A 14,290-nucleotide genomic window follows, 5' to 3' on the forward strand; every position below is an offset into this window, starting at 1 on the left:
TCTAAATCCGTAGACATATCTGGGTTGTAAGGCTGAGAGGAAGGCATTTCTTGAAAATGAGTGTCAAAATCTCCTTCCATCCCTTCTGGATGATCAAAACACATTCTTACCCTTGCTTCTCCCCTTGACACTCTGAGTTTGCTCTCGGGAAGAAACTGACTTGACTTGGGGTCCGATGCACATTCAAAAGCTGTATGGAGTCCTGATGATGCTGATCGAGACATTGAAGATGATGGAGCACTTCTCCTAGATATATTCTGGGCAAGGAGCGTAGAAGCTAATTACAGAATCCTTAGTTGCAACAGCCTGATGACACTGTCCATTAAAGATGGTAGAGAAGTCAATGGGTTGCTGAAATAATTGATCCCTCAAAGAGTAAGCACGATTCCTCACAGATTGTAAATGTTGAGAGCAATCCATGGCTCTTAATCTTCCATGGAAGGAATAGTCATCAAACCCTCTCGTATAACAATAGTTGGTAGAGAAACAGGATACACACTAGCTTCAGGCTGATCAGAGACATCCAGGAATAACGGGATATAGAGGAATTGTCAATATCCAAATATCCACACTCAACAGTCCCCTGATCAAGCGTGCTGTCCATGACCTGGGTTGACAACAGCTGAACATCAGCCAAGCTGCACGTGCCATCCAAACCTGCCGTGTCAACACCTAGTTGACCCTTGTCCGATCCCTTAAGAGCATGGTATCCGTGTCAACACCATCTGATCTGTGCTGTGTGTTAATTCCTGTGCTAGCCAAAGCAGTCGACTGACTGGCACGCGTATTGAAAGAAGTGGGTGAAGACCCGAGACAGGTAAGCTATCATCAGTCCGAGCCATGGATTTATGCTGTGGTCTACAGATGGCTGTCACTGCCCCACTTGAATACCGCTGCCTCCCCGCAAGGGATTAGTGTTCGCCTTCAGATGGCAAGAGATGACCCACTCTCTGGGCTCCTGATCCGCCAACGGGTACTGACCCTAGACTGTGGCCTAGCGTCTTCCAGGTGACTTAAAGAAAATTGGGACTCAATTTGCTTCTGCGATTTGGAAAATCTGAGATCAACCAAAAATGAAAGTTCATCTCTGAGGGAGTCAAACAAATCAGTAATGGTGGCCAAATCCAATGAGTCCAAAAGCGGGACAGGGGTCAAACGACCATGTCACAAGCTCCCTATCTGCATTGAGAGTAGGAGTGCATCAACGATGCATAGAGCCTATCAAATGTGTAAGGAAGGCTTGTGGGATGCCACGCCAGATTCTGTCAAATTCTGTTGCATGGTCAAGGATGTAACCTATTTGATGAGGAAGCCAGCGTTGACGTTGATCCATCTCATCCCAAACATGCTCTACTGGGGAGAGATCCGGTGAATTTGCAGGCCAAGGCAGTAAGTCAACGTTGTGGTGTTGCAAGAAATCCATGGCAACCCTTGACGTATGAGCGCGGGCATTCTCCTGTTGGAATGTTAACCCAGGGCAAAGACGTAGCAGAAAAGGATTGCTACAGGTCAAAGAATCTGATCCCTGTAGCCCACACCAGTTAAGTTGCCCTGAACAATCACCAAAGGAGTTCTTTGGCATGCTGTTACTTCACCCCAAATCATCATGAAACCACTACTGAAGTGATTCCTCTCCAAGACACAGACTTGTGCGTAACGTTCTCCCACTCGTCATCTTCCATCACCATTGGAAACGTTAAACCTGGACTCATCTGTAAAAACAACATTTCTCTGCCAAAACAAGGCTCTGTGGACATGATTTCGGTACCACATTTGGTGAGCTTGTTGATGACATTGTGTCAGGATAGGTCATATGGCCAGACATTGTGGTCAGATCCCAAGTCAACATAAACATTGTCGAGCTGTGTTGGGGTGAATCTGGAATGGTTTGGGCAGTAATCACTGCAGTCTGAAACCTGTGGCAAAGATGAGTCACCCTTATCCAACTGTCCTGTCTTGGTGTTGTTACATGTGGACGTGCAGAACTTGATTAATCAATAACGTCATTTGTGTTCTGGTAGCATCTCACAATGCAGAAATGGTGTTCCAGTGGCAGTGGAAGTGTGTAGTCTCTTGTCATTGAGACATTCCTCCTCAGACCATCCCATTGGCCTCATGATTTTGTGCAGACGTTAGCCTTTACACGCTATGCGTTTCAATAGCCGTTTAGTTTTTTTAACAATCGCAAGGGCAGGGGTTGAGCTTTCCAAAGAGACAGTATTGTGTGGCATTTATTTGCTCTGTTTCTCTTTCCCTGAAATACACATGCAACTCGTACTGCACCTCTCAAGGACCAAACCATTGATGTCATGAAATGTGGCATGTGCATGCATGTTGGAAACATGTCACCAAAAATTTAAATCCTTACATGTCTACACAGGTTTGATAAATTTAGATTTTAAATTTTTGTACTTTCTTGCACACTTTCTTTCTGTGTCTAGTATACTTTTGCTAGTATTATCCATTTTAACAGATTGGGAATCCACAAAAGGTCTAGCTTGTTTTTGACAGTCTGAGGACACCAAGGTTTTTCTCTTTTTAGCAGACTTCCTAGCAGCATCCATTTTAATCCAATCGTCCAAAGATTTGAAGACAATAAACACCTATATTCTAAAGTGCATGGAGGATCCTTGAGGCACACAGCACATAAAAATCAAAATCTGATGTGTCATCACCTGGGAAAGTAAGTCAATGTCACAAACTTAATAAAGCAATAGTAGCACCAACAAGACTATTGACTGAAGAGATGATCTTGATAAATACAACTAATCTCATGAGAAAGTAAATCACAGTGTATTCTTTTCCAACTTCCTTGAACATCCTGTGTGTAGCACATACAGAAAAATTCTGATGTTTGAAAGGGCACGCTCTTGCGTCACGGGATTAAAGGGAGATCAATCCACGGGGAAGGGCATACCACCAGGGGAACTATGACTTGAAGATCGTTTTTTTCTTTTCCATATTTCCTGTATGTGTCTGTGATAACCCACAGAAATAGGCAACCATAATCCAGAGACTTGTACATTTTTGCTGTTTACGCTTATAATTTTCTTAATATATCCCTTGAACACTTGACAGCTGAATCCTTCATTGGCTTGGTTTCTCAAGAGTACCCTCCACTATGTTAAGAAGAGAGCCACTATTTTGATCACACTCAAGAACATTTATTGCTGTCATAAGGTTGACTATGTTGTAATTTCCCACTTACAATACTTCTGATTATGTTAGTATCCATCATCCATGAAATGAAGAATAATCTAATCACAGTCTAACATTTGAGGTATTGACTCAACTATATACAGCATAAGATGCTGGGTAAAAACTAGGGACCACAACTTATGAATCCTTGCATGTCTTGAGTTACATCTCTCAGGTAAAATGTCATGAATGAGTTTGAAGATGCCCACTGTCAAACTGACATGATATGTCTTCCATGAGGCTAAGGATACTGCAGTGGCTCTTAGCTCATGAGGACTTGCTTCATTACCGTCTCTGTAGGTGGAGTCATAGATTGCCATTGAATCTGTGTGAGAAGCAAGGGTCACCAGGGCAGATGTAATGGTTAGACTACCAGTAGACAGTAGGCCTACAAACCATTATCATGTTGGCCACGCTGGTGCCACAAGAACATGGTCTAAACAATACATTACTGAATGTCAAACATGATGCCTATATACTTCAGTGACTATTTGGGGTGAAGTTCTGATTTTTTTATGCCCTTTGAGAATCCCAAAGGGGTGTTAGTCTGGCATAATATCACCAAAAGGTTTTAGGGCAGCTGACAAAGCATTCTTCATGATGTATTTCAGTTCTGGAGTTGCAGGTGTGATCAGATCAGAACAGACAAGGAGGACAAGTCAATCTGAATGTCAGCTGCTATATCCAAAGCATCTGTGGTAACGGGATACTTCATGGCCATCTCCTGATGTGGACCCTTCTTTATTTGAGGTCATGATTTTTGAAAGCAGTAAGCGATAGATTGTGACAGTAGTTGCATCAGCAACATGGTGCATCCACACGTTCCCGACATAAGCCGATCGTGCGAGAACATAAGCTTACTTGAAAGTAAACATTTTTGGCACTGTAAGGGGGAGTCAAAATATATTTGCTGCCCACAGATTTCCCTATCTGACAGTGAAACAGAATCTACTAAACCTGTGGAGTTTGGAGAAATGTAACGCAGAACAAGTAAACATATCTGGTTGTCAGTGGCACATCATGGGGGCAGAATTCCAAAGGATAATGATTAGAAAGGCCACTAGGAAGATGACAAGACAAGATGAAAGACCTCTAAATGTTTTAGCAAGTTAAATTTGTTGATCAGAAACAAGTTTCAGAAAACAAGGCAATAAAAGGAATGTATCCAAGAGAATTAATGTCATTTAAGAGATACTGCTGCATTCCTTATTATGGTATAATTACATCAGATGTAAAACATTCTTTTTGACATAAAAAACTTCAAAATGGACACACCCTCAAAAAACATGTCTGTGTTGACTTTACATTGATATGATGACATCAAGGATGCACAGGCTGAGTGACTTTCCTGGGAACCATTGGCTTCATATTCACCTGAAAAGTGATAATATACAGGAATGAGAACAGGTATGAGTGAAAAAAGTGTAAAAATGGGCTTGGCATCTTTGGAGTCCTGTTAACTGAAACAATATAACATATATCATGAATGACACCAGTGCCATCAAATACATGCAATTCCACAGATTTGCAGAAAATTCTCATCCTTGAATATACCATAATCTTTGAATTTTTCATGAATTTTAAAATAGGCGTTATATTATGTAGTATGGTATTCAAAAAGTGATGCAACTGTAGGCTTAGTAATGAACCAAAGATATGACAGCAGAAGAAAAAAGAAAGCTGGTTCTAGATGATTGACTTTGAAAAGGATGTAACAAATGCAAAAGGATTAGTTGTCAGACATGACATGACATACCTCTGTGTACAGTATACAAAACTTTAACTCATTAAGGCCGAGAGACACATATGTGGGGCAAATTAATTAGCTTCTCACAGCGAGAGCCGCTTATTGGGGGTTATAAAAAGCACCTCTTATTCAGCGAGGGCCGCGTATTGGGGGTGATAAAAAGCACCTCCCATTCAGCGAGAGCCGCGTATTGGGGGTTTTAAATTTTAAATTCGTATTGTACCTAATATTTCAATCAATTTAGCAGCAATGATCAAAATTTAGCTTTTCTTACGAGAGAGGTTACTTTCTGTGTTGATCAGTACTATTAATGTGAAATGAGCACATGTCTGTGAGAAAGGTGATTATGAGATGTTGTTACAGGAGGTAAGTGTTTGTTACTTGTCATTGGGGGTGAATACTAAGATACTATGTTTGCACATTGATTGAATTAACGGTGACAAGGCTACAAAACCTTCTTCTAAATTAAATCATTCATTCATTCATTTTGTGGAGTCCATTGTCAATCTTCTGAAATTCGTTTGCTTTCAAAACAAATATAAGTATGCCCATCTTCATAAATATTTGGGGAGATTCAACTGCAAGTGTATACATCACAATAAATCAGTATCGTGTAACTTATTTTAATTCTATTATACATGTACTTGAATTGTGATATTTATTCATAACAATGTGCAGATTTTATTGAAATGTTCAGCAAGCCATTAGGTTTGATGTACAAGTAGTGTGTGCAAAATGTATATGCAAAAAAATACTATCTCTACTCAATGGTTGGATTGGGTTATCTGGGGTAAAAATCATCGGAGTGTAGCGCTTTGGGCGCTTTAAAGAAAAATGAACTCGTCAAAGTGCTTATTAGTCCTACATGTACATTTCAGGCATCCTTACAATTATGTATGTTCACGAAACACAAACTTTTTCATGATAGCTAGAGTTGATAAAACCAAAATCCAGCATATCGATTGGTCAGTGATCAAACCAATAGTCAATCTGTATCCATGCTGTCTACTGACCGAACATGCTCTTCAGAAATTTAGCCCGCGCCTCATCACCTGTCATTTCCTCTATGACAGGTATCTGATGATATGCTTGGTCATAGATAACAAATCAGGGATTATACTGAACAGTTGAGATACAAAACTTCATATTCGGGATCTTTGATGACGCCCATCCCATGACCCTTTGTCTTATGTATGTGGAAGGAATAGCATTATACAATATGCATACATGTATGTTCGTATGATAACATATATTTTCTGTGTTAAATCTAGATGAACCAAAGTGACAAACTGTGAATCTGTTCCATGTAAGTCACACATTAGCTTATTAGTACTTACCTTAAAATATTCAGTATATACTAACAACGCATCAGCGAAAACGCTTCTTTCATAGAAGATTATTAGGCATGTGTGTAAATTCTTCTTTACTGCCATTGACATAGATGTTTTGAACAATTTAACCTCACACTATGATATGAGAGGGACAATTCGTTTTAACTATGTCTTACATACAAAGAATACAAACGTATTAAGAAAATACACATGCACCAAGATTATTAGGCATGTGCGTAAATTCTTCTTTACTGCCATTGACATAGATGTTTGGAACAATTTAACCTCACACAATGATAGCAGGGGGACAATTTGTTTAAGTATATCTTACATACAAAGAATACAAACATGTTAAGAAAATACACATGCCACCAAAAGTCTACAAGAGAGAGTGTAATAAAATTACGTAAAAAGTTACATTTATGACATGTATTCACTCCTGCTTTCTTTCAACATATATCTTTAAAATGAAATTAAACAATCAGGACTTGCTGGTATGACGAGACAGTTTCCTGTAATCTCCAAAACCTGCCAGGGATATCAGGCGTGAATAGCCCTAATCAGTCTCGCCACAGCCGACCAGGCAATCAGCACAGGGTTCCAGGTGTTGAGCAGTGAAGTGGCTCTCGGGCTTAATAAGTTAAAGAATGTTCAGTCAGGGACAGGGAGCCTAAAGAAGTTCAGTACTATGGTTCAGTGGCAACTTGGCCAGATTGTGAGTAGAGTAAATTTGAGAACTGAGAAACTTTGAAGCATTGATAATATAAGAAATGAGAAAATTAATAGAGGAATTCCCCTGGTATGTAATGAAACCCTTAGACCAAAATTACAATGACCTGGGAAAATGTTTTCCTACCTGATGAATATTCTTGCTTTTTCCGAACTGCCTGAAAATGTGAGACAAATACAACAAAACCTATCAACCAAATGCCTGAAATTTCAGATATTTTCCAGCATGATAATGTTCTAAAGTACACTGCAGACAACACAAAGCAGTGGTTGTCAGCCGAAAATATTCAAGTTTTAGTTCAGATCTTAACCCTATTGAGAATGTATGGGGACTAATGAAGGACAGATACACCAAAAAGAATTACACAGCAGGATCTGAAGATATGAGTGGTCAAATATTAGGAGGCACTGTCACAAACTTTATTAAGTAGTGGTGCATTCAGCCATGTATTGCAGGGCAAGGAAGTCTCAAAAAGTACTGAAAAGACACTTAGATCATAACAGAGTCATATCTCAAAATATGCATTTAAGTAAAACTTCTATACTTGTATTAGATATTTGCTGAAACAACTTTCTCATAAATTTCTGGGAATACATAATAATAAATCCAGGCAGTAAACCATGTCAGATACCATCAGATCAAGTTCAGTCTTTATTACAAGTAACATCAGAGTAGACCAATGTATGCAGTTCAGCTGTTGCTGCCAAGGCTACTGAGAAAGCACTTTTTGCATTTTAGAGTAATATAGTAAGAGTAAGAGGTTCACATGGTTCATATAAAAGTGGTGATAAGACTAATGATAAATTGAAAATTGAAAATTGTGTGAAAGTCTTTATTCCCTTGGTTGAAGAGTCCTTCCTCATCAACCATCATTTTGAAGTTAAAAAAAATTCTAAATATAACATGCACTCAAATACACTGCACAGTTTTGATTTCTGCAGGAAATTCCCGGTTTCTGATACCATCCTCTATTATATCACATAAAGTTCTAGTGCTTAAAATAACCTTTCAAAATAGACTCCATGGAAAATTTCGCCATTTGTGACACAATATGAAGTCACAATTCATAGCAATATTTGCAGTGTGTTTTGGTATGGGAAAATCTGATAATTACTGGGAATATTGAATTTCAAAAATAGCAAATTAATGACCACCGATATCAGAATTTCTTGAAATCTCTGATGATAATTCTGAACTGTTGCCAGTGAAACCAGAAATGTAAACAAAGAAAAACTCCAATTTTACACTACCTAGCATTTTCTGCAATTTTCCAGCAACCAGCAGTCTATCCACTGCTTTCAATAGCTCAATATCTTTAGAACATGCATGGAAAGAGTATCATAGCAAGATATAGGAACTTAAAAATAGATACAATGCAATGACTTGATAATTCAATAGTTTCTGCGTAGCATGATGCCATGACAGACACAAAATCACACAGAACGACAATGGTAATCATCATCATTTCTGGTTTCTCCTCTTACTGACAATAACAATGCTGAAAACATATATTCTAAGATGCTTTGGTGAAAGATCAAAGGTGCGGACAATACTTTATCAGATGGTAATGTGCACTTTTTGTGTTACGTCACAATGTGTTGACGTCACTGCGCCATTCCAGTCTGTCCCCTCATGCACTATGTCACAATGTAACCGACGTCTTGATGGATGTCAGTTGCCATCGCCTCGTACAGCCTCCCACAGTAAACTGCTTCATCGTTTATGTTTTCCCAAGGATAAAATGTTTCATAGTTCCACTAAAGATTTTACAGAGACATGGTAATGTTTGCAATGTTTACATTCCCACAATGCAATTGTGGAATGTCGGATGACTAGTCAGCTTCAGCTGAATGTACTGATCTAAACTTTCGTTGGTAGTTGAAATGAGATGGTTTAATTTGAATGGTTTAAGAGAATCACAGATGTAACTAAAGTGATCTAGAAAAGATATTTAACCCGAACATAAACCGTCATCAAACTGTTCATCATTTGTTTTAACGTAGGGGCATGACACATCAAAAGAACAGTGCGTCAGTTAGCCCTGTGCGAGGATTTTTAATTTTGGTCAGACACCATCGTTTGTTTTCTGCCATAGATTAATCGAAATTAGGCTTAGAAATTATTAAATACGGCATCTTAGGAAAGAAATACAGTTCGTTCTAAAACCATGTATAGTGTAATAAAGCACACTTTCGCCCTGAACTATTATAGTTAAAGCACGAGGACGCTTGCGTCATAATAGTTCAGTGTGCTTTATTACACCATATTACACTTTTCTTAAACAATACACAGACAGTCAGGCTCATTGATTGCTTATGTATCATATTTATGCACAAACGATACTTGAATCAAGGGAAGAGTCCTCACAAAATCTTGTGTACCCTTGTCAGCAAAGCTGCAATTTTGTAAGAAATCAGTAATCAGTAGTGACGTCACACGTCAACATTGTTACACATATTAGGCACTTTCTTTGAGGTGAAGCTCAACTGAACAATAGCAAACACAATTGCTCAATCCTTCCAATTACAATTTCAGTATTATGATGTATATTTTGTGTGTTGTTAGATATTTTTTTATGAAACTAATTTCAGTATCTACATTTATCTTGTTCATTATCATATCATATGTGGGTATAAGCACACATAATACGTACCTTTATATTCTTGGAAAGTCTCTGATTGTTGCAGCATACAATATTTGAAGCCTTCACAGAAGTGTTAGATATTCACAGTAGCCATTACTGCAACATGTACTTTGCTTCATATGACGTATGCTGTTCAATACATTGGGACTAATATCGCAGTTTCATATTAAAAGCCACTTAATTCAATCATATACATTGTAAGTAAAACTGATAATAAATCTGAAAATTGTTTAGACATTCTATGAAGTGTATATGCACATATCAGAGGTATTGTCTTGTTTACTGAACTTGTTTGTGTCGTTTTACAGACAAAACAATTATGAATATTGATTAGACAGATGCAAATTTGTAAGAAATTTCATGATTCATTATCATTGTTTTTGATAATATAATCGATTCAAATTCAATTAAAACATATTGTGATGACAGGATATCAAACTCAAACTATATTTATTTGAAAAAATACATAAACCAGGTGATGTCATTACTTGGACAAACCATACATCCATATTCTAATATTTCCATACAAAAAGTGATCTTTTGCACCTTTCATTGCAAGAAATGGCTGCATTATCATAAACATTGAAACTTACATCCTAAATAAATATTCAGGTTCTGTGAAATATGATTTACATTAATTTAAATTTCAATGGTAAAACCATTCATTATATGTCTTGTCACAAGAATGTTGAATTGTGAACTAGAAGCTGAGATCTTTCATGCAGTCAGTGGAAAATCTGAGAGATACATACTAATCAGCAAACCACTCTTGTTCTTTCCTGATGTCAAAACATGCACAAAACATGCCATGATGTCAGCTAAAATGTTCTATTATGTTCAGTCATTTCATTACATTTGAAGATGTGGCTGTTACTCTGTTAATAATGGTGCAAAATTAGTCAAGATACATCTACACCAACAGATTTCTATGTAATCGTATAACCGTTTGCAGATTCAGGACCACCCGAACACAATTCTTGCACAACGATCACTTAAAAAAATATATATATATATACCTTTGGGCGAAATTGTGGTGACATTTAGGCAACAGCGTGTCGCCCTTAGCATATATTTCTGTCATCAAAATATCTGCATGTCACAACTACGTTAATTTTCCTTAACACCTACCCCAAAGTGATGGTTGGATAGTTAGTTGTCTTAGGACCTTCAGGCATGCTTTCTTCTGCATTAATATCAATCTGCAGTGCTGTTTTCTTTTGAAAAACAAAACATCATGCATATAATGTCTGCTACCATTCGGCGACATAGGGTTTTCTATAAAATTCTCTAACACCTGGATATATGTTCAGTGCTAAACCATTGAGAAATTATTGTCTAGATATATGCTATTCATTTTTGTTCTGTTTTTCAAAGATACATGAGAATACGTATTAGTCATAACATCACTGTTTCGAGCACACTAAATGACGGTGATATGACGGCACATTGTGTACGTCAATGAAAGTTCAAAAGCGACAGCGCTGAAATGAGCATGAAGCTAATAATTCAATAAGGGCTGTAAATATTATGGTAGCTGACAGACAATGCGCCACAAAGAGCACCTATTCATATTTAATACATCTATCTGGTATCTCAAACAAAATAACACTGTAATAATATGTAAATAAATTGAATTCATATATCACATGGAGGCCCGTTCACGTTTTGTGTCCTTTAGAAGTTACCGTTACGCTCAGTGCCCGAGAAGTGACATGGCAGGATCAAGCTATGGGAAACGTATGGTTTGTATCATAATGAGAGTCTTCTGTTCGTAACAGCTGCATGTGAGGCTAAGCTTTTCTCATTCGTTGTTCTCATGACACAATTTATTTTAAAAATTAGACGGAATAGTCTGCTCTTGCCATTCACCAGACATCATCCGTGTGTTCCTCTTGACCCATACGCGGAAGACCTCATTCCATCGGCAACTTACTATTATCTAGTCAGAGACATGGGATTGGTATAAATTAATTTAAGAAGGTAGTGGTAGTTTTCAAAATTTAGCTTTTCCTTAGAAATCTGTAGATCTAGTGTTGTATTAACCATTGGCACTGACGTATGCCATGATATTCCGCGCACCTAAGCATATCACAACATGGCATCTAACATCTCTTACTTTTTTCTGTTTTACATGCTGGCATGCATGATATTTACCTAGCAATATAAGTTTACTGATGACTTTGAGATTCAAACGTTGGGTTGTACCATACGGTTGACCTTTCTGATGTCCGGTTATCCTGCACAGCAACTTACGCACATTACATACATCTGATGCATGGAAGACACATTATTTAAAAAAAAACCCCAACACTTCATTAATGTAAGGGAGAGTCATTCATATTCAGTCTAGTTATGAATAATGAAGAAAAAGTTGTAAAAATCTGAAGAAAACAAATTTTCACAAAACTGTCAAACAGTAACATGTTATGTTTATTTACTTACTTTAGTAATGAAACTTCTGCCCCTTTTAGAAATGTCCCATATTCAAGCGTAAATGTGGTAGCAGACGATGGTTACATCAGTATTGAAGTATGCTACTGCAGCTGCGCAGAATTGCCAGATGCACAGAATTTCATTTCTTGACTCGATGGCATGAGAGGTCACATTTTTCAAAAACCGCCTTGATAAAAGAAAACTGTGTATTTATTTTTACAGTATATTAAATATTTATGGACATGAGAGTTTTCGGGATTGCATATCACATGCAAGTTCAGACCAGAAGGAAATAACTCTTGCAAAAATAAATGAGCGATGGCCATCTTCCAAATTCACTGTAAAGCATGAAAGAAGTAGTAACCATCTTTTGAGACCAACTGCCAACTGTAAAAACTTTAGGTGAACTCTTTCAACAGTAACAAGATTTTTATATACCCCACATGTCACAACCATACAACAATATCGGTACAACCATAACATCTTGTGATACACTCACTCTTTTTCCTTGGATGGCAGCAGAGAAATCCATTAGGTGCATCTTGGCATATTCAGACTTCTCAAACAACTTGAACACCTAACAATGCAATGGCTATTTGGTAACAGTAAACTCAGTAGTTATTAACATTTATTTTAATGTTTTGAAGCTCTCATATTAGCAGGCTGGTCCATGTGTGAAGAGTGTATGCCAGTTGTTTTAAATAATCCCTCATTTGCTGTGTGACAAGTGTGAGTATGACTAATGGGACATGACCCGTGTCTATGTCATCTTCCATGTCTGTCGATGGAGTATACTATTGCCTATTGTGACTTTTGTTTAGTCTTAAAGGTCACATGCAACCAAAAAATCAAACATTATTAAAACACATTTATCACTTATTCATGACTTATAATATACATTGCTGCTTTTAAAAAAACAAATAAACAAAATTATAAGCATACAATCATGATTCAAAAGTGCAATATTTTGTACTTGGGTTTACTTCCCCTGAAACGAAGCCTTCAGGAGACCGAACCCAGTCATAGCGGGTGGATATGCACTCAAGCGTAACGACGGCTACCGATTGGCTGTTTCATTTGCTGATATGCTGAGGGTTCATTGTGTGTACAGAAAGATGATCTGTTTGATGGGCATTTTAGAAGTATATCCAGTCACATGAAAGTAAGATTCTTTATGGATAACAACTTCTTTTTGTGTTCTTGATGCGTCATTTCAGTATGGATTCATATACTGTTGTCAAACAAAATCATATACACTAAAAGAAGTCGTTATCCATGAAGAATGTGTATAGAGATGTTGGGTTTGGAAAATACATGTTCTCTGAATTTGCGCTCGATCCAATCAAAAATCATGTCAGTAGAGATGGTAAACTACTGCGTGAATCTGTCATTCATCCAAGTACAAAGCAGGACTGACAAACTGACAAGAGTTTGCACCAGTTTCCGTCAGATCCAGTCATCCGAAAAAAATGAATGTAGTTTGTCTGCAACCCACACACATAAAAACATGTCATGTGTATCCCACGTGCCTAATTACATAATGTGGCAGACACGAGACTCGGGTGCATGAGTCATAAATCAACTTATTTTCTTTATGTTGTATAGTCTGAAGGGTGTTAAGTTCAAATTGCACGTGGTCAATGATTGAAGCTGTGTATTGCATGTTGTCTTTAGCAGACAGGCAGACAGACATATAGGTGTGAATAAACCAGACACTGGGCTTTCTCTGTAACTGAGACTGCTTACCACAATCAACAAGTTTTTTTACGTAACGAGTAGATTATTTACTTGTTTGTGTACACAACCAAGATTAGACTACTGCTCACGACCTCAGACGCTGGGCATGCATACTGTTTCAAGCTCCGTGAACCTGTTCACTGTGCATGCGTTATGGACGCAGCGCAGCACAGCTGTTGAGACCAGTTTTCCCCCCAGCGCTGGGGGGAATTTAGTGAAATGTTTGAACTCCGATTTCACGGGCTTTTTTTTATCGCATTTTTTTTTCAACTTTATAGGTTGAATTGGCATTTTTTATGATTTGTTTCGGTAAGTGCATACCGAAAGGTACCAGAATCTGCAAAGTTGTGTTTTACGTTGCATGTGACCTTTAAATAAACCATTTTACACAAAAGTGGTTTTATATGTAACTGCCCTCTCCCTAAGAAGAACCACAAATGTACCATCCCATTATGACAACTCCCAGTTTG

General features: G+C 37.8%; 1 protein-coding gene across 2 annotated transcripts in view; it reads right to left on the reverse strand.

The window, feature by feature from the left end:
- Positions 1 to 14,290, reverse strand: part of LOC137265813 (tyrosine-protein kinase receptor torso-like) — a 504,354-nt gene that overhangs the window by 52,754 nt on the left and 437,310 nt on the right. For both annotated transcript variants that reach the window (XM_067801275.1, XM_067801276.1), the window contains exon 18: positions 4,474 to 4,572. In XM_067801275.1, the coding sequence (XP_067657376.1) occupies positions 4,474 to 4,572 (99 nt within the window). The remainder of the gene's footprint in view (positions 1 to 4,473; positions 4,573 to 14,290) is intronic.

The sequence above is a fragment of the Haliotis asinina genome, chromosome 15 (genome assembly GCF_037392515.1).
Source record: "Haliotis asinina isolate JCU_RB_2024 chromosome 15, JCU_Hal_asi_v2, whole genome shotgun sequence".
In the NCBI taxonomy this organism is placed as follows: Eukaryota; Metazoa; Mollusca; class Gastropoda; order Lepetellida; family Haliotidae; genus Haliotis; species Haliotis asinina.